Source organism: Stegodyphus dumicola, chromosome 1 (genome assembly GCF_044657685.1).
Source record: "Stegodyphus dumicola isolate Sdum_Otavi_A_Nest chromosome 1, ASM4465768v1".
NCBI lineage: Eukaryota > Metazoa > Arthropoda > Arachnida > Araneae > Eresidae > Stegodyphus > Stegodyphus dumicola.
The window spans coordinates 56,370,618-56,391,335 of NC_140768.1; the positions used below are offsets into that span (position 1 = coordinate 56,370,618).

The 20,718-nt window shown below is 32.0% G+C and overlaps 1 protein-coding gene across 6 annotated transcripts in view; it reads left to right on the forward strand.

Moving 5' to 3' along the window:
• Nucleotides 1–410: 410 nt before the first annotated feature.
• Nucleotides 411–20,718, forward strand: part of LOC118188921 (rab GTPase-activating protein 1-like) — a 113,422-nt gene continuing 93,114 nt past the window's right edge. Inside the window, exons 1-3 of one of the 6 annotated variants that reach the window (XM_085814930.1) lie at nt 411–866; nt 7,301–7,464; nt 14,958–15,207. In XM_085814930.1, coding sequence (XP_085671056.1) covers nt 7,306–7,464; nt 14,958–15,207 — 409 coding nt within the window. In that variant the 5' untranslated portion in view covers nt 411–866; nt 7,301–7,305. Of the gene's footprint in view, nt 867–950; nt 3,392–7,300; nt 7,465–14,957; nt 15,208–20,718 lie in introns of those variants that run through there. The other 5 variants (XM_085814934.1, XM_085814923.1, XM_085814909.1 and 2 more) reach the window with 5 other exon arrangements.

Here is a 20,718-nt window from a genome sequence, read left to right on the forward strand (position 1 = left end):
AATAGTAGAGAACGAATAGAAACCTTTTAATTAACAACGATGATTTTATTTAGCATTTACACATATCCACCCAGTACGTTACATCAAGACAAAGTATATTACGGAACAAAAACAAAACTGTTTCTACAATAATCTACATTATAATAAACATATTAAATTACATCGTATTCATTGAGTTCCTTTACGTTCCTGAACTTTCTTTCCCGGGATTCCACTTTCGGTCCGTGAACGGCTTCAAGTCATCTGTGCCACGCGACGTTAAATACAGACTTAGTCCGTGCTTCTTCCCATGATAAGGGTGCCAATTTTCACTGCAAAGATTCTGTCTTGGAGATAGTAAGCAATAAGTCTAATACAATGATCGGGGGTAAGGTATATAGGAGCCTTAATGTAGTATTGACTCTAGTAGTGTGTCGACCGGAGAAATACAGCGGCCGTTATGCTAGAGTTGTTGGCAACAGTCTTGGATTGTTATGTTTTCGCTAAGTCTCGTTCAGTTGTGATTGTGTTCGAAAAATGTATCTTGACGGTATATTAGCGTTAAATAATACAGTTATAAAGGATTGCACTATTTAAAAATATTAAGTGAGATATCTTTCAATAAGTTTTTTTCTGATGCTAATCGAAATCTCACTACTTTTATGGCTTTTTATAGTACTTTAACTTTGTAGTTTCGTTTTGCTTAAGAAGTTATGAAATTTCTACATCAGGTTTTCAACTTCAGCGAACAAGAATTCCTGATAATTTAAGATCAGAACTACTCCGCTATAGTCCGTTTTGTTTCGAATTGAAGTTTTATAGTGTTATTCATTGAAGAACTTCTAATGTTTTGATCTTACCAGTATTTCTTCAAAGAATAGGAAAAAGTAATGTTTGCTTTTTCTTTAATTGGTGATTTTGTGTTGCTCATTTAATTGTAATTGTGTTAATACTAAAATTCTTACTGCTATATAATCAGTGAAGTATTTTTCTCACAGCGTTATTGTTTGCATTTCACAAATATCAACTTCATCATTCTAGAAATATTTTAACTTTCATCATATTTCGTTTAGTTTGCATTCTTAAATAACCTCTGTATGACTTATCCCGAGGTTTTTTTTTATGAATCTTCAAGCATGATTTCGGCCATGATGGCAAAGTTACATTGTTTATTCAAATTTAGTTTAGAAAGAATTTCTTTGTTTTGAAATATATATTAATAATTGAGACAAAAATGTCGCTTTGACTTACTTAGTGTGAAGGAAAATATGCTAGTTTTTTTTATCTCTAAAATTGACTAAAATGCTGATCTTTTTTTTAACTTGTATGTTATAAATTTTGCTTAGGGAAATAGTGTAATTCAAATATTAGTAGATGCTTTTGTTTCTAGTTGAAATAATTGGAGACAAAACTGTATTTGTACTTAAAATAAATGGATTAGAAAAATTGATGCTTTAAAAGAAAATTGCCTGAATAGTTCATAAATCATATTTAATCGTTACATGCTATAGAAGTAACTATGTGACAGTATTTAAATAAAGTAGAACTGTTACAGATATCATTTTTAAATGAATGCAGTATTAATGGTAAAAATTAAAGTAATTTAAAAAGTTGTAAAAAAATCTGATATGAACACCACATGACTTCCTTGTATAGCCTATTAAATTATATACATTTTTTGTTGCATTTCATTTAAACTTGTTACTCTAACTTTATTACCAGATCCCTGAAGACAAGTCGCAAATGACATAAAAATTGCAAATGTATGTGTGTATGTAGTGTTTTTGGTGCGTAGGAGGAATCTGATACTTTAGCAGCTTCTGATTGTCGAGTGGAAAGGCAGGAAGAAGATGTTGACACAATTCAAGTTCAGCTAATTACCATCTTTATTGTTAGGCACATTAGAATCATTCTTCATAGACAATATACTTTTTGATCATAAACAATTGCGATAAATTCTCATATACACATGTAAAATGGGGTGACATCAAATAGAGCAGCAGGGAGATTTTCGGCAGTGGCAAAAGCTAGGAAAAGAAGATGACGTAGTTACTTGCTAGCAATATTTGTGCAGAGTATATGCAGAAAGTACTCTATGCTGTGATTGGTTAATTTTAGTTTTAGTTACCTTTTTCAAGCAGGGCTATGTAACATAGAAAGATCTCATATTTGGGAGAACAGATGAATTTAGGACGGAGAACATAAAATTTAGAATAGTGAATTTTGAGGTCGCTAATTATTTCTTAAAGCAGCTATCATATTTTGTTATATCTTACATATATATATACAGTGGAACCTCGAGATACGAGCACCTCTATATACAAGAAATTTGAGATACAAGAAAAGTCTGAGCGAAAAATTCATCTCTAAATACGAGCATTGACTCGAGTAATAAGCAGTGAGGCAGGCTGTTGGTATGTATGGTGCTATATCCTGATGTGGCTCAACTCGGGGAGAACATTTTTACATTTAATGTGAAAATAATTATTTTGGAGCCTCCCAAGAGGATTTTTGCCTCAGATAGTGCTGCAAATAAAAGGAAGAAAGCCATGGCCGTGGAAATTAAAAAATAAATCATGGATAAATAGTTGTGTGTGGTGTAAGAGTGACGGAATTGGCAAAGACTTATGTTTAACATCAACGATCTGCACTATTCTGAAGAAAGAGGAAGAAATTAAGAAACTTGATGTGACCAAACGAGTTACTGTTACTTCCAAGTACTGTCCAAAACTCTTAGAACATGTTGAGAAGGTGTTGTTGCTGTGGATTAACGAGAAGCAGTTAAAAGGCGATTCGGTGTCAGAAGCTGTCATAAAGGTAAACTGCAGTTATATTATTTACCAGTGTTATTTATTAGAAGAAATTATTTGGCTCTACTCGTATATGTGCCCTAAGGTTGCCAAATGCAACGATATGTGTTGTGCACTGGTTTTTGGCGCAGTTGCGTGTTCTGTTCTGCAATGGTTTTGGGGGTGATGTTGTTTTTTGTGTAACCCTTTTTACGTGGAAACTTGAATTTGCTAATTGGTTCGTATGGTAATTAAGTGATTTATGACGTGTTGGCAAAATTTTAGTCTCGTGCTTGGTACAACTATTTTTTCGGGTGGTTGGAAATTATACAAGTATTTAGGAGAAGAAGGTTTTGAACATTTATTTGTGAAACATAGTATCAATTTTGTGGATAGTGAGTCTGGCTGTCATATAAATACAATAGAGATTACGTGGCGGCGTGTTAAAGCGATGTTGCCGACTTATAATCGGAAATGCGATTTAGAGTTTTATTTGGTGGTTTATATATTTTTTCATCATTGTTCTGAAACGGAAGAAGATGCTTTTAACAAATTTGTGGTGAAATTGTTTTGGTGATGTTTGAAATTGGTATTTCTGCTGTTCGAAGAAGCATTTATTTATGGTAAGTGCATCTTGTTTTATTCTTGTTCTTATTTAGTAGAATGTTATTTTCATTGTTTTTTTAGTATGAATTTCTCTCGTTATTGTTATTTTTTTAATTGTTTGAAATTTATTTTAGTTTATTTTGTTGATTAGTGCGAAATACCTAGATTGTGCAATTCGTAGATGTTTTTTAAAGTTTAAACAGAATGCTATGTACAGGGTATTCTTGAAATTTATTGTTGTAATGTTAATTTATTAAAGCAAGGTGTGCATAGTTTGTAGATTCCTTCGTTGTCTAGATTGTGCAATTCATAGATGTGAAGTTTAAACAGAAAGCTGTGTACATGGTATTCTTTGAAATTTATTGTTGTTAATTTTTTTTAAGCTAGGTGTGCGTAGTTCGTAAGATTCTTTCGCTGCATAGATTACGCAGTTTCTTCAAGTTAAAACATATCACTGCGTACATGGATTCTTGTGGAATATTTTTGGTTAGAAACTGAACGTTTTTGCGATCAACTTTTTTTTTTTTCTTTTGATTTTTAGCTTAAATTGTGTGTTCAAAACGTGGTTTTTGCAGGTATTTTGGGCTAAAAGTTCGAAATGAGACAACAAATTTAAGTAGTAATATGGCGGTGTGATTGGCGAGAAATTTGTCGCTACATTTAGCGACCTGTAGCGACAAATTTCTCTCGGGGGACCTGCGATTCTGTAGCGACCTGAGGGCGCATATAAGAGTAGTTCCAATTATTTTTATGTTGATATTTTTAGGGAATTATGGAATGTGCGGAATGGATTAACTGGATTTCCATTATTTCCAATGGAGAACTTTGTTTCTAGATACAAGAAATTTGCTATACGAGCTCAATGCTGGAATAAATTAAACACTTGAGATTCCACTGTACTGACACATACTCACATAATTTTGGTGTTGCTGATTGCCATGAAATAAGGACACAACAAGATGTCTTAACAGTCCCACGTAAAAAATTCCAATATTCTGTGCACAACATTATTCTTGTCTCATTCGATTTAGCATGTTTCTACCACGATTTACATTTTAAAATTACGATTAAAACTCTTTTACTTTATATCACTATTAGGTGATTAAGTCAGTAGAAGAAAATTTGCATTTTTTTTAATAACTCGAGGCTCTTAGAGTTTTGATAATCTTAACCTTATTAACTAAAAATAAAATAAATGTTGGTACTCACAATTAATGAGATGGATGAGCCTGTTGATTCTTGCATAGCTGATCTGTATTGGGAAGTATGCTGGTGATTAGTAGTTTAAATCTCTTTTTTGTTGCTAAAACTAAGGTAAGAAGTGTGTTAAGTAGGATAACTAGTATTAAATTTCATAAGATGTGGGTATTATGGAAAAAGTGCTAGGTGATTGCCATGTGTAATTTCCAAGATCTTGAGATTTTCAGCTATAATGTTCTATAATACACAGTCACTTTGGATTTTACTTTTTTCTGCTTTGAAATCTAGGATGATTATAAGGGCAGACTTCAAGAACTACAGATTGAGTAGTACTGCTTTAGATAATACTGTTCTTCATTATTTGAAATACTCATGTGCAGTGATGTGGCACTTTTATCAAAAATTTTCTTATGTTGTTTTTAATCACGAGTATGACAATTGAGACAGTATGCTTTTGCTGTTATTTTACTGCCTTGTAACATGTACTGGATTTCTCTGGATTTTTTGTGTATTGGAAAAGTTCTGATTTTTTTTAAATTATACTTTCTTAGATTATCTCTTCAGGTTTTTTTTTTTTTTTTTTTTTTTTTTTTTTTTTTTTTTTTAGCTCTCAGCAGTTATTGGCATTAATAGACACTTTTAAATGAAATTACTATATTATGTTTTTTCTTCATTTTAGCAAAAAATAAATTAAGTAATTGACAGAGTAATAAATAGGTAATCAAACATTTATGGACTATCAGACTGTGAGATAATAACATAACATGCCAAAGCATCAAGTTTTTTAGCTCTGTTTTCTTGTTTATGTGTGCTCTTTTCAAGCATATTTCTAATTTGTTTCCTGATTTTAATTTGAAAATTGTTATGTAATTGTAATTACAATTACATATCAATTGTAATCTTTGTATTTGACAACTACATAACATTTGTAATCTGTAAGTGCAGTTGTATTTTATATCATTTTGCACTGGAAAATGTATATTTCTGACGACACATTTTTTGCTTTTACTCTGTTGTTGCTTTTTAGCACTTAGATTCTTAGCATAATTACTTCACAGTATTTTGTGTGCCTCCAATCGGCCTATGATTTTTGAACATTTAAGTAGTTGTATTGCACTTTCTCAGTATTAGGACATTGTTAAAAAGTAGAGTAGAGCTCGTGAACTAATGCCTTATGTGCTAATGTTTGCCATTTGTAAAATAAAAACTTCACAGTTACACTACTATTTAACGAGTGCTTAGATAGACATCTAGCTACTTGTTAATATTTAATCATTTTATATTTTTATTTATAATCATTCTATATTCTTTAATAATGTAACATTTAATCATTTTTGTGATGTATTTTGAAAATCGAACACATTTGACATAAATGAGTGCTGTATCAACATATTTAATAATAGGGCATCTCGGAGCAGACATACTGCAATTCAGTTCAAGTCTTTAAGTAACAGTAAAAATTTACTATACTACTGTCTGAAATATTCTCTAATTACATGCTGCTTAAATCACATATCTTCATGGATGCAGTTTTAATTTTAAAAAAAAATTTGTGCTCAATAAATGTATTTAAAAAAATCATTTTATAAGCTCTCTCTCTTCTTTTTTTTTTTTTTTAATGTGTGTTGTCAAATGTATAAAATTTCCATCAACTGTGAAAAATAATTCATCATTTACAAGCTAAATGTTTTATTTAATTTTAACTAGTGTGTCATGCAGTTAGTTTTATAAAATTTTCACCGACTGTAAAAAAGTTGCTTAATGTTATTGCAAAATAAATGGGAGTAAGGTAATTTCAATGGATTGTTGTTGTATTATTTTTACATATGTGTAATAAACTTTTATGTATATATATGAAAAATACATTTTTCACTGTTAAAATTATTTAATATATATTTCATAATGTTTTAGTATGTGGGAATTTTATTTTCATCTTGCAATAAATTTGTGAATTTGTAACTAACAATATTTATTTGGAAGTTTCATATATAACATTTGTAATAATCCATATAAAATATAACAAAAAATATTAGGCTCTTGAATATGTTTTTAATATAAATAATAACATTGCTTTCATATCAGTAAGATTTGATTTTGCTGTATATTTACTGCTTTAACCCTGTGGGTGTTTAGCATTTTGATTATGAAAAACTGTGTATGTAGTGGGTCATATTTGTTTTTGGACACTTTTTTTTTTCAGTTTTACTTGCAGATATTATTTAATAAATATTAGTAAAATGAATTGGTTTTTTTGTGACATATTATTGACCATCTTTCTAAAACTTGCTTGTTTTTAAACATGTCATTTGAAACAGGTTTGGTATAAAAAAATAGTTTGTTCAAAATATGTTCTGAGAATGAGCTTGTGTAAGTATTTGTACACTTTTACACTCAGAGTTCAAAGTATCTGTTGTAAGTATTTTTCATATTTCTAACAGGTTTGAACAAAAATGGTGCTGAAGGCTTATTTTACTTCGCAGATGCTATATATACATTTAATATGTAATTAATGTTTTAATTATATTTAAAAGTGAATTGTTTTTTCCTACACTTTTGTATTTAAAGAATTTTAGGAACAAGCTCATTTTTTTTAATTGGAAAAAGTTTTTCTTATATATATATATTATGTACATGTGATTAAAAATATTTTAGAAAATTATCTTAATTTTTTGTTTTTTACTTTTTAATATTATACTTTTAAACTGCTGATTATTATTATTAAATAGTTGTCATGGCTGATGATGCAGAGCAGAGTTCAGAATCCTTGTCTACCAGTGAAGAGTTTGAAATAGTATGTGGTTCAGAAACTGGGAATACAAAAGTAGATGAGAAAAACCGAAAAGTGCTTGAAATGCCTACTAAAAGTTCTAATATTATGCCATCTGTATTGGTAATTGAATTTAATTATTATATTGTGTAAATAAGCTGAAAATTTTGTAATTAGGTAAGACTTCAGTATGAACTCTGAATTATTCTTTTTTCAATGTATAAAAATTATGCATGATAAATATGTTAAAGAGCAGTCCTTTTCACTCTTCATGTCTCTTCTGAAGCATCAAACTATTTCTGCTTCCACCCTCTGAAAAAAATAAATAAATAAAAATTGGAATGTTTATGATTTTAGTACATAGTGCATTGGCAAATTTTGAGTTTGATGATTAATTAGTCTTTATAGGATTGCTTCTCAAGTTGGATAAATGAAAGGCTGGTTAATCTAAAAATGCATATGAAATAGTAATTCTTAGTGTAGTATATGATCTACTTGTTTAAGTTGGTTAGTTATTCGAGGATTATTAAAATGCTGTTTTAAATATGAAAATAAATTAAGGATACTTAAATGGAAATGATTAATTTAATAACTTGTTAAATTTTTAATTCCATTAAATTTAACTTCCTTGCATTGTTGCAAAACAAACCCAGGTGTTCTTAAAATGGCTGTTTTTATGAGTCTTTTAGACATATACACTACAAATGCAGCTTTATCATGCAGCTTTATCAAAAAATAGTCACCACTTTCATTAATACATCTCCACCATGCTTCTGCGAGATAACATGGAAGCATTTATGATGTGATATTCTGCATGTTATGTAGAATCTTAAGTTTCAAAATCTGCTCACACGATTTGGATATTTGAGTATTATTGCTGTCAGCAGGATCGCAAAAATGATAAACCACATACTACGTCAGTACCAAATAGTGTTTATAGGTTGTAAATATGATTTAAAAAAGTACATATGTGTATGTAGTATACAGATATTTTATAAGAATTCATTTAGTTAGTTTAAAAATTCTCTCTTTTTTTTTTTCTTTTTCTTTTTCTTTTTTTTTTTCTAAATTTCAATTTGTTTTTAAGCGGATTCTCTCAGCTTTTTAAGTGACAAATGAATTTTTTGACAGTTACTCACTGATTATACATACTCTCTGTTTCAACATGCAATGGAATTCCCATGTTTTTTATTTGCTTTTTGTATACTCATGACACTAGCATGCTATGTGTTTGAATACCTGTGAAACTGCATGTTGTATATTAACCATCAGTGTTATGTTAATGACTGTAATTTTAATATCGCTGATATTTAAGAATTTTAAAATGTAGACTTCTAATAATCTTTAATTGTTTAATCCTGATGGTAATGCTCTTAAAGCTCAAGAATTTAACTTGAAGGTTAAAGAAAAGGCAAGGAAAAGCATCTAAACAAATAACTGGTTTGGGGAAATGAAATGTGATACATTTTCTTTGGCCAGTGTCTTTAAGCAAAAGACAGTCGTAGTTTTAACTGTTTGAGAAAACAATTTTTCCACCTTGATGAGCAATTAAATTAGGGAGTTAAGGTTTAGGCTTCTGTAGGTATTTGAACTGGTCAGAACGAAAGTTTCAATGTGATGCATTTCTTAACTATAGCTGTGAGAAAAGAATTTTTCCATCAATTAAGTACCAGCTAGTGGCTTTTGATAAAAGTTCTTAGTTTTTTATGCTAACAAGATGTTTTAAACTTTCCATAGAATTAGATTCCCACTGTATGTGAATATCAGGTAATTTATTGTGCTGCTTAAGGTATTATCCCATCGACTGTGAAACTGTCCCCAAGCAGCACGATTTTGTGCCAGATGTGGATAAATGTGATGTCACAGCACACTCATAATGTCTGCACTCTCCTTTGATGTAGCTTCAATAGATTCTCAGTAAGCTGCCTTTTGTTTTTAAAGACACAGATATGAATTAGCTATTATCTGAGTGTTTTTCCCTTGCGGTTTGAAAAAAATGACTTCGAGGCTTGTAGAATCACATTTGTGACTTCTTGCTTCTGAATGGTGCAGTTTATTTACAGTTGTTTGAGAGAATTAACTTCCATTCAAGGTGGAAAATAGCTGGATATGGTTGGCAAAACAGTGATAGATTGAAACAATCACCTTCAAGAAATTTTTACTCTTAGTGTTCTTAGCTTCCTGTAAAGTCAGAGAGCCTAACAAAATGGTAGAAATCAGAAAACCTTATTTAGTAGAAATCAGAAAAACTTATTTGCAGAGTGAAAAACAAATCTGGTTGAACATTACTACAGCAGTGGGCCATTTTGGGGATTGTGCAGAGAGACTGACAAATGTTTTATTAATAAATTAAAAATGTATGGCTCAGTGCACAGGAATGATTAGCATAACTGTGATGGAAGCTCTGCTAACTTTCATGACTCAATAGTAGCAAACTTTTACGGTTGACCAGGATAAGTACCTTTATTGCTTGCTTTGGTTGGTTAAAACTATGTTATTGTTTAAGGGAGAATTTTAGTTTTGTAAAAGAAACCAATTATTAATAAGAGGTGAAGTTACAGTTTTCTTCAAGAGTTGCAAGGACAGAAAGAATCAGATTTGTTTTGGGTTTTGGCTCTGAAATAAGAAATGGAGAAAGCTCTCTGCAACCCAAAAGCTTTAAGAAAAGCTGTGGTGGTATGGCTTAAAATGTGGAAAGTGATTGGAACATAGCTTAAATTGGGAGAAAAACTCAAAATAGCCCAGTTTGCTTTGTCGCTTGGAAGGAAAGTGCTAAGTGGGTAGTTAATAAGAGAAAGGCTCTCACTAAAGAGAGAAATAAGTCAACCTGGTCTCGATGCTTTAAGATTCAATTGTTAGGCACATCTTTTGACTCTGGTATCTCCACATTGCCTTTTCTTCAAAAGTTATGTATGAGATGGAAAAATTTAGCACAAGAATTTAATATTGTGTGCAAAATTTTAATATAGCAGTGAGCAATTGCATTCTTACATTCAGGGATTTCTGACAGGCCTAAGGCATGCTTTCAGGCCAAGAACATTTAAGCCTGTATTAATCATGGACTCCTATCACGAGTTTCTTTTATTGTTGTTTACACATCTATTTTATTATTAATTTATTTTAATTGTAATTTAATGTTAAAAGTATAAATATTGATGGAAAATGTATTTAATGTCTAAAAAGATTTTTAAGCCAACTATTGAAATTAATGGTTAACTAAGTGATCAGACTTGTATATGCTCAAATGAATTCAAGTATTTTATAAAAAGGGAATTCAGTAACTGTAATGTCTTATAGTAATTTGATAATTAATTATAATATGTATTCTAGCTAATGGAATGCTTTGAAAATAATTTGTAAAGTGATATTTTAAGGGAAGGGAAATTTCATACAGTAATTTGATAATTTATATATGTTTAGGATTGTAATCCTTTTTTGACATAAATAGTGAAAAGAATTTAGACTGACTTAAATATCAAAGAATTACCTGTGTGTGGTAGTCTGGCTAGTAGAAAATAGATTGTCATAAATGAACCTAATCCATAGCCATGTTTACATGCTTCAACTCACTTAATAATGACATGAGACACTGTTCTTTCAGTTAATTTAGAGATGTTTATAAATGCAGTGATAGAGACAGCCATACAAACACCTGCGTATGTGTCAAAACTTCAAATAACATTATCAGACAGAACTTTCTTGTAGACTTTATATTAATCTATGTGTTTAAATGCTGAATTTTTATTTTTATTAGTGGTTTAAATGTTAAACTTTGGTTTTTATTAGTGGTCTACTATGTTATAGCATCCATAATCCTTAGGGAAGCCGTGGGCTTTATGAAAGAACCTGGGTAAATATTAAATATCAGCCAGTTTCAAACTATCTATATGTGGCTGTAAGCATATTAGTTTGGGAATGTCAGATTTAATTGTGGAATATGAACTGACATGTTTTGAAATACAAATTATTGTTGTATATGTGTTAATAATTCTTGTCTGCTGGGTTAAGGTATTTGTGTTTTGTATTTCAAGGAATATGATTTAATATTTATGCAGAAATATGCTATCTTTAGTATTTGGCAAATGATGTGTATAGATATTTTCATATAAATCGTGTATTTTCAAAGTAGACATATTAACAAATTAAGAAGATAGCTTTAATTTAAACTTGAGAATTCTAGAAATAAATTATTATTTAAAATATATTTTGATTATAATGCCAGGATACTAGAAAAGCATGAACACTTTAGTGTAGTTAAAAATTTTTTTGGAATAAATTAGTTTCTAAGATCGGGCATCAGATTTAGATTCTAGATTCAAAGTTCAGAAATTTTTATGTGGGTTGGCATCAGCTAATTAAGTAATTAACAAAGGTATTAATTCCTTCTTTCATAACAGTAATATTTTTCTAAGAAATATCATTTCACTAAGCAGTATTCACATGTTATATGAAAGTAAATATGAGCCTTGCAGACATTTCTTTTTGTTATAAAATTTCTTATTTCTTTTAAAATACTATTTATTATTATTATTTTATGAATGGGGCAATATCTGTGAACCGTAAAATTAACCAAACCAGTATTTTCCGCCAATTTACAATATCACTGAATTGACAATATTTAATTAGGAGTGCAGATAATCAAACAGTACCATTTTGCATTTTTATGTATCATTTTTTAATATATATATATATCTGTAATGTTTCATCAGTAACACCATTTATTGCCGTCTTTATTAGATGCCCTTTTTATGATCTTGAAGAGATATCCAATTTCTTCACTAGTCATTCTCAATGCTATTTTGTACATTAAATTTATAATATATCTATCTGCATTGCAAATTCTGTATTACCAATGCATTTAAATGTTTAAGGTTTTGATTTCAATAATAGGCTATGTGAAAAAGGGTTCTATTCCGTTTTGAGGACCGTAAAAAAATTGCAGCAAAAATGTATGCTCAAAAGTGCCAAATCTAGCAAACAAGCCCATTCAACAGTGCACCAAATCTAGCGTTTCAAATTACGTAAATTTAGATAGTTCTATATTTCTTAAGATGCCATTGAAATACTAGTTTAATATTTAAATCCTTTTTTGATATCCTATGGATTTAACAATTTGGGAATTGCCTATGATGAAAAGTCTGCAATAGAATTTTTTCAAAGAAAAGATATCATTCATTATATAAAATTATGTTTGAACGATGAAATTATTCTTTAGCAGTAACTCGGTAGCGAAATAACAATGCAGGAATCCATTCAATTATGTTTAGAATTTTTTATATAAATTATAATAATGATCTGAAATAGTTATTTACTCTTATGCTTCCATTCAGTTATGTTTAGCCTTTTTTATATAAATTATAATAATAAAAAGTATTATATGAAATTAACCTTTCATCTAAATTAAAACAATAATCTTAGATAGTTATTTACTATTATACTTCCTTTCTTGCCTTAGGGTTGCCGTAATTATTTTTGGCAGCACTGGCATCAACAATAGTGTGGCGATTTTTTACGATCCTCAAAACGGACTAGTACCTGAAAAAGATATTGTACATTTGGGTGTTAATGTTCATACATATTATCTGATATAAGTGGTTTTCATTTGCTCATAAATGTCTGTCATATTATCTGATATAAGTGGTTTTCGTTTGCTTATAAATGTCTGTCATATTATCTGTTGTTTATAAATGTCTGTCATATTACTGCGGTTATGTAGTAATATTGCATGTATAATCATACCGTTTGTCTCTTAGCTGCTGCTTCTTTCGTGTGTTTTCACATGTTCTCCATTGATTTGTTTCTTAGCTTTCTTCCTCACACTTCTCCCCACATATTTAGTCAAAGATCTGGGGATTTGAGAAACAGGGAAACGAAAGCTATCCTTTTAGTAAGGTAATTTGGGGAAACAAAAAGTATGCTTATTTCATCACTCTAACGACTGTCATTGCCTTTCTTTTTATTTCTTAATGGCATATTGAAGAATTATGAATGTGCTAATTTTCATACAGTGGAATTATGCATTGCTTAGAATGTATATTTCTTAAATGTAATGTTAATAACTAAAAATCGTGATTATGCGAGTAGGAAATTTGTTTGGAGATAACTGTATCAGGTGTGTCAGCTACATGATTTAATTTCTGTTAGCACAAAGAATAAAATCGAACAAATTTTTCCCAGAAGTACTGAATATGACAAATAAAACCCAGAATGAAAAATTTGTATTCAAGATGTATGTATGAGAAAGAAGAGGGGAAAATGTAGGTGGAATTAGGCAGAAAGTGCTGAAATTAAAAAAAAAAAAAAAAAAAAAAAATTGTTTAACTGAGAGGGAAAATGTACTTTTCAGTCATCTTATATCGCATTTTTTAGCAACTTTTTAGGTATCACAAAAAAGAAGCGATGTTGGGGCTATATGGTAGGTGTGGCAAAAGATCCCATTTGAGTCTGTACAGAGTCCAACCACTGAATGCAGACACATGTGGTCTTGCATTATCTTGATGGGACATTACCTTTTGTGCCGGAACTCAATTTGCCATGTTTTCATTATATCAGCATCAACACCGACTAGCATTTCGCTGTACACCTTACTGTCAAGAGTTTTGCATTTAGTGAAAGCCTCCTGGGTGTCCGGACCCTGCTCTCACCTGTCACCTTTTTCCAGATACTCTTTCTGGATAATACCATGGTAATCCTACCAGATACGAAACATGATCTTTTTGTCAGTCAAATTGCATTTTGAGACACTGCTTATGGGCTCACCAGGTGTAAACCAACCCCCTTTTTGCCCTGCGTTGTTGAAATCCACTTTTCATCACAAGTGACAATTTGGTTCAGAATTTTGTCTGTGCATTGATATTTTAATAGATTAGTGCAGGCCTGAACATGTCTGTCTCTATCTGCTTGAGTCTGCTCATGAACTTGTACGTCAAGTGTATGTGATGCATAGCGCAACTAATTGACATGGCACTAATGTCTAAAACCTTAGCAAGCTCTCAAGTGGTTGCATACTGATCTTCTTTCACAAGTTCTCACAGGCGGACCTCATCAGCATCAGCTAGCCAGCCAGAGCACTCTGTTTCTTGAATGCCATAGTCCTTATTTTTTAACTTTCAGTACAAAATCTTGACAGTTTCATATGATACAACATTAGTACCTAAAGTTGTGCATATGATTTGGTGACATTCTGTAGCTGGTTTTTGCAACAGAACTAGAAGTAAATGATGGTTCTAATCTGGTAGCGTGACAGTTCCATTTCAGATACCTTGTACTTAACGATATTTTTTTTTTTTTTTTTTTTTTACAAATTTCATGAAACAGTGTTCTGAAGCAAGTCTCTTTCTTTCAAATGCCAGAAATCGTTTGACAGAATATAATTAAACACGCTAATGCTAACTGTTTGCACAGGCGATATTGTGGGAAACTTTTATTAAAATCAGATATTTTCACCATCACCTGTATTTACTTCTCTCCATGTTTTTTTAGGGGATTAGAGGCTCATTAAACATTGAGTTGTGACAATCAATATATTATCTGTTTGCAAAAATTTATTTATATGATTATTACTTATGTGATGAGGATGTTTTGTTTTACTCTTTTAATTTGCATTTTTATTCTAGAATTCTAATGTTAGTATTCCTGACAAGGACCAAAAGGGCATTGAGAAGAGCAATCGTATTGAAAAGCAGTTAAAAGGAGAGCTAGTTACAGATCATCCTTTAGCTCTTCTCATTCCACAAACCCCTGAACAAGCAACTCAAGTTGATTCTGCTATTTGTAAATCTGGAAGTGAAGGTATAAAATCTCCAGAGTCAGCAGTCACAAGCACAAATATAGGAATCACACAATCTTTAAGTTCTTTAGATGAAAGTATGTATTTATCTGTGTATTTCATTTGCACTACATATGTTGTTAACCATAAAATATTTATATAAAAATTTCACTGTAGTGTCATAGAAGTAAATGTTAATTTTATTATTAACATTTACTTCTATGACTATCCTATTAATTTTTTATTCTGCTTTCATATGATGCATGCTTATAAACATCAAATTGTCATTTAGGAAATCATACTCTGCATTTACTTAATGGATTAATTTTAATTGGAAAAAAGTATTACCATATTGACTCTGTGAAATATTTTCTTCCTTAAAATACCCTTTAGGAAACCATATTTTTTTAATATGTACAGCTTAAAATGAAAAATATACCCATGGAAAACACTATAAATACATATAAAATAACGGAAAATCTTCATTAATAGGAGGTTGGACCACTTTTTTGCTGAAGTAGACATTCTGTATGACGTGGGAGAATATATTAAGTGCATAACATTTAAGGAAATATGAAGCTATTCCTCCTGTACCGCAGTCTCTAATCCTAAAAATGTATTTGAAAGTGAAATTCAAGCATGAAGTTTGATTCCAAATACTAAAAGTAAGGAGACCAGGCTCTGTGTCCTATTTTATCATCATACTCTTTGAACCATGTTTAAACATGCCATTCCAGATAGGAGCGTTGTCATCTTGAAAAACTAGCCACTCTCCAGGAAAAAGTGTAGACAAAAGAATGGACATTATCTACTACGATACTGAATGTCTTTGATCTGTCTGTGCAGTGTTAACAAGTGGGCCAAGACCAGGCCAAGCTACTGCACTCCATTTCTACAAAGAGCTACCTTCATGCTTCATAGTGGGCAACCGACAAGTAGATGTAAACAGTTCTGAGTCTATCTCCAGACATAAACCCATCTGGTAGTTTTTAAATAGGGTGCTGATTCATCAGACCAGATTATTATTATTATTATTATTATTATTTTTTTCCCTTTGCTGTGGGGCCCACTTCTGTAAGCTCTTATTAATTCACTTAAAAACATTACATGATGTTACCAATAGTTTACAGATTAGCCATTGTTCCTTAAATGTTCATAGTTATTACCTTTTAACACTTTAGGTTGAAATGGAATCCTGCAGATGAATAGTCATTTTGGATGTTATATTGGATAATGATTGCTTATGCATTTGGGTCACTATGCTTTCAATATCAGTGTATTCGTAGCAGTCAGTTTTGTCTTTTGTCTTCTGCTGTGCTTTAAAAAACACCATCTTTCATTTATGCCATCATATTGGCTGATTTTGTGTGCCTTACTCCCCCTAAAATTTTTGCCGTTTTGTAGATAAATGTGCTTCAACAATCATGTCCTTTCTGTGCAGTGTCTGTTGGTCTAACATTTCAGTGTCTGATTCAGAAGTCAAACAACAAAAATCAGCGTTAATTCACAAAATTTTCACAGGACTAGTTTCGATGGTTTTACCGAACCATCATCTTCAGCTGCAAAACCGCAAATGATTTGCGGTTTGCGGTGATCATTTGCGGTTTTGCAGCTGAAGATGATGGTTCGGTAAAACCATCGAAACTAGTCCTGTGAAAATTTTGTGAATTAACGCTGATTTTTGTTGTTTGACTTCTGAATCAGTATTTATTCGGCGTGTTATTGTGTCTTAATTTCAGTGTCTGTCGGAGAGTATTATGGTCACATGCAACATCTATAGGGCCATTCCCACTGGGGTTTATCTGAGCTAACAGGTGATGGAAGATGGAGACGCCTGGTGTTTAACAGTTATCTGAGCTAACAGAGACAACTGATATATCCAACTCATCTTCAAAACCAGTTTTTCCCATAGGGCAGCAAGTTGAAAAATCTGAACTGTGCAGGCATAGCGGAAGCTAGTCAACACATGGAACTGACTCTAATAGCTCCGGTAAACCCCAGTGGAAATGGCTCTTATTATGTCATTTAGAAAGTTCTGTGGTTTTTTGGTCATAAATGCAAGTAGAATAAAAACATAAAATTCTATTGACATTTCATGTGATATTTTAGATCTTTTTCTCAAAATTAAGAAAGTGGAATGTTGTTAGTGGTTTGGGTTCATTTATGTCATTGTTTACATACACCAAAGTTCTCATATTCAAAATAATTTCTATTCTGCCATACTGTTGTTAGTTCTTCAAATGTGAGGAGTACTGTTCCAAGTATTTTCCTCAGCAGAACTTTTACAGAATTTATGAGATGCTTATAGAAACCTCCCCACTGCGGGGCTCGTTCAACCATGAATTTCCAAGAATACCTTGAGTGGCAATGAAATTTTAAAATGTAGAATGCTTTAAAATTTTCTAAAAGTGTTGTAGCTTAAATTGGCTTTCTTAAATGACTTTTTAACATTATTAAAATAAATTACATAGCAATTTCCTCTTTTGGCAACAGATATTTTAAAGGCCATTTAATTTTTTATCCCCCCTGCCAAGAGTTATGTCATAGGTTCTAAGTGAAGTGCCCTTGTTACTGCACGTGTGAATAATGTGATTAAGATTTTCCAGTTTCTTGAACCCTTTATGTAAATAGGGCCCACAAAATAAACTCTGGAGATGATAAATGGAAACATATCTGAAAATCGATCTTTGGGAAGTGGAGCTGTTATCTGGGCCACTGGTTTCACAGCATACTTTTTACGTATCAAATATTTTTTGATAACTCTGTTTATCATTTATTGACCCTTAGGAATCCAGTATTTTTCGTACTTACGCTAAAGTCATGGTAACGCAACCATGCTTAACTCTCTCATTTTTTACTTTGTGTTGAGTCCAAAAAGGGTGTTAAAGTATAAATACTGGAATCAGCTTCAAGATTACTTGTCAAATTCAGTATTTCAGAACCTTAAAATTGTGCTTTGGCATCCCGAATCCAAGAATTCCTTGGCATGAAGTGCTTCCTTTCGCTTAGCAGAATTTCTAGCATTGAATACATATCTTAGAATGTAAGATAATTTAGTTAAATTACTAAATTGATGTATGTCTAATAACTTTTCTTTGGATTCTAGAGGGGAGACATTCTGTATGATGCATTTACTTTAATTTAGTTAAATTACTAAATCGATTTATATCTAATAATTTTTCTCTGGCTTCTAGAGGGGAAACATTCTGTGTGGTGCATTTACTTCTCAATTTTAAATGTTGGTCACAAACACAATCTCATAAACTTACCGTCATTGTGAGCAACAAGCACAATGAAAATGAAGTGTCCACGAAGGTTTCTAAGTTTTTTTAACTACCGTTACATGACATCGGCAAAAGAATAACATTCTACTACAGGTTTTCAAAGTAAAACATCCTCTGGTAACACTATTTGTAACTATCCCCCCCCTGAAAGGCATTCTCATCCCTTCATTAAGCCCACCACAAAATTTCACAGGTTTCTGATCAGTGGTTGCACTTGTAGGCAGCTTTGAAATAGGGTTCTTTAACACATTGACTGCTGGGTGCATTTTACATAGTTTGCCCATGGCACCAACATAGATTTTTTATTATGCAATGTATATTATGTTGAAATACACTCTTTTGCAAAAAAATCGAAGCACCAAGAAGGACTTTTGCAATCATGATGAAATTCAGTATGCAAAAACATCTTGGTTGAACAGGCAAATGATCAAAGTTTCAGGAATTGCGATCACAGCGCGTGTTTCTAGTGTGCAATTTTCAAAGCATAAAACAGGTAACAGAGGCGAAATATGTATCTTTTTTTGTTGCTGCCATTGTAGTTCCGTAAAGAAGCAAATGAAGATGCCATTAGGATGATATCGAAAACCTTACGGACAACTAAATGACTTTGATCGTGATCGCATTGTAGGGTTGCGTGAAGCTGAATTGCCATACCGAGCAATAGGCTGCCACCTGCAGCGGTCAGACACTTCTGTGCAGAGTTGTTGGCAGCAATGGTTACTATAAGGAAATTGCCAACGAAATGAAGGCTCTGAAAGGCCAGTGTGCAAAAATGCGAGGCAAGATAGGATGATTGTTCGCCAGGCCCGAACCACCCCAGCGGTATCATTGTCGACTATTGAACGCACTACAGCCACGTCTACACCTTCCGTGGTACCGTCCAACATCTCACAGTGCTTGTCTGAGTTGGGGTTATGCTTACAGACCCCACAACACACGATGTTGTCTAGAGTGGTGTCGCAGACGATCATCATGGTTGCTATCAATGTATAGTGTTCAGCGATGATTCCGGCTTCAATCTTGAAGCAGATGACCACCGTGTTTGTGTCTGGCGAGGACGGGGGCCAGCAGTCCCAATCAGTCCCAAAAGTTTAGAAAGATTTCAAGGCAAATTTATAGACCCACGATTCTGAAAGTTCCAGAAAAATGTCTCCATGGTAGTAACGCACAGTTTCTTACATTTTGGAGAACATCTAGAAGAACAATGAAAACATAATAGTTGAATGTTTTACTTCTGATTTTTAGAATCGCTTAAGATTTTTATCTTCCTTTTATTTTCTCTACTTTTCACTAGATACAAGAATGGAAAATATCAAAAGTACTTCTAATCTTATCATATGAACAGGCATTATAGAAAGGAATTTTTTTATTAATAAAGAAATTGAAAACTGACAATTCAAAAGATTCATCTATAATGTCTCAATGCGTCATACACAGAGCTGTCGCTAGGCATTTTGCCACCTGATGCAGTCTCTGTGGATCCTAAATTCTGATGCCTGGTGCCTTTGTAAATTCTGCTTTCAATGCCTGCTCTAAATTCTAAAAGTTTTGCCATTTCTAGATTTGTTTTACAAAGGCATACAGACATAAACCTGGTGTGATGGTGTGGGGCCGCTATTTTCTATGACAGCAGGTCGTCTTTAGTCATCCTCCGTACATCTTTAACAGTTCAACAATATGTTGATGATGCAGCCGGTTGCATTACCCTTCATGGCACGTTATCCTTGGGCCATTTTCCAACAAGATAATGCTAGGCCACATGCTGCTTGCATACTTCTAAACTGTCTCCGTGTGGTTGATACTCTTCCATGGCCAGCAAGTTTAACAGACCTTTCACCAATCAAGCATGTCTGGAAGATGGTAATACATTTTTTGTGGTGGGTATCGGCAGTAACTCCCAAGGCACTGTAGACGATTTTTGTGATTTATTATTTAAATTTTTGCAGTTTATTATTCTTCAAACCACTATAGTAACATGGTATTATTTAAAAATTTGTCATTACCGATATTTTCTCTAATCATGTTTTTTTACTATTGGTCGCTTTGTTGGTCACCGGTGGTCCTCACAGTGCTGTAGCCAAGTTGAGTGCTGACCACCGGTAACCCCCCCACAGCAGTCAACGTGTTAATTATTACCTGTATTTTGCTAAATTAGAAATTTGAAATCCAAGATTGCTTAAAACAGCAAGATCTGAAACTTTGCAAATACTGATTTATGGTCTGTGTAGATATTATGTGCTTTGTTTATAAAATAAACGTATTGGTAAATCTTGGAATGTATAAATTTTTAATGCCTTTTTAAAATTTTTAATGTCATTCATTATG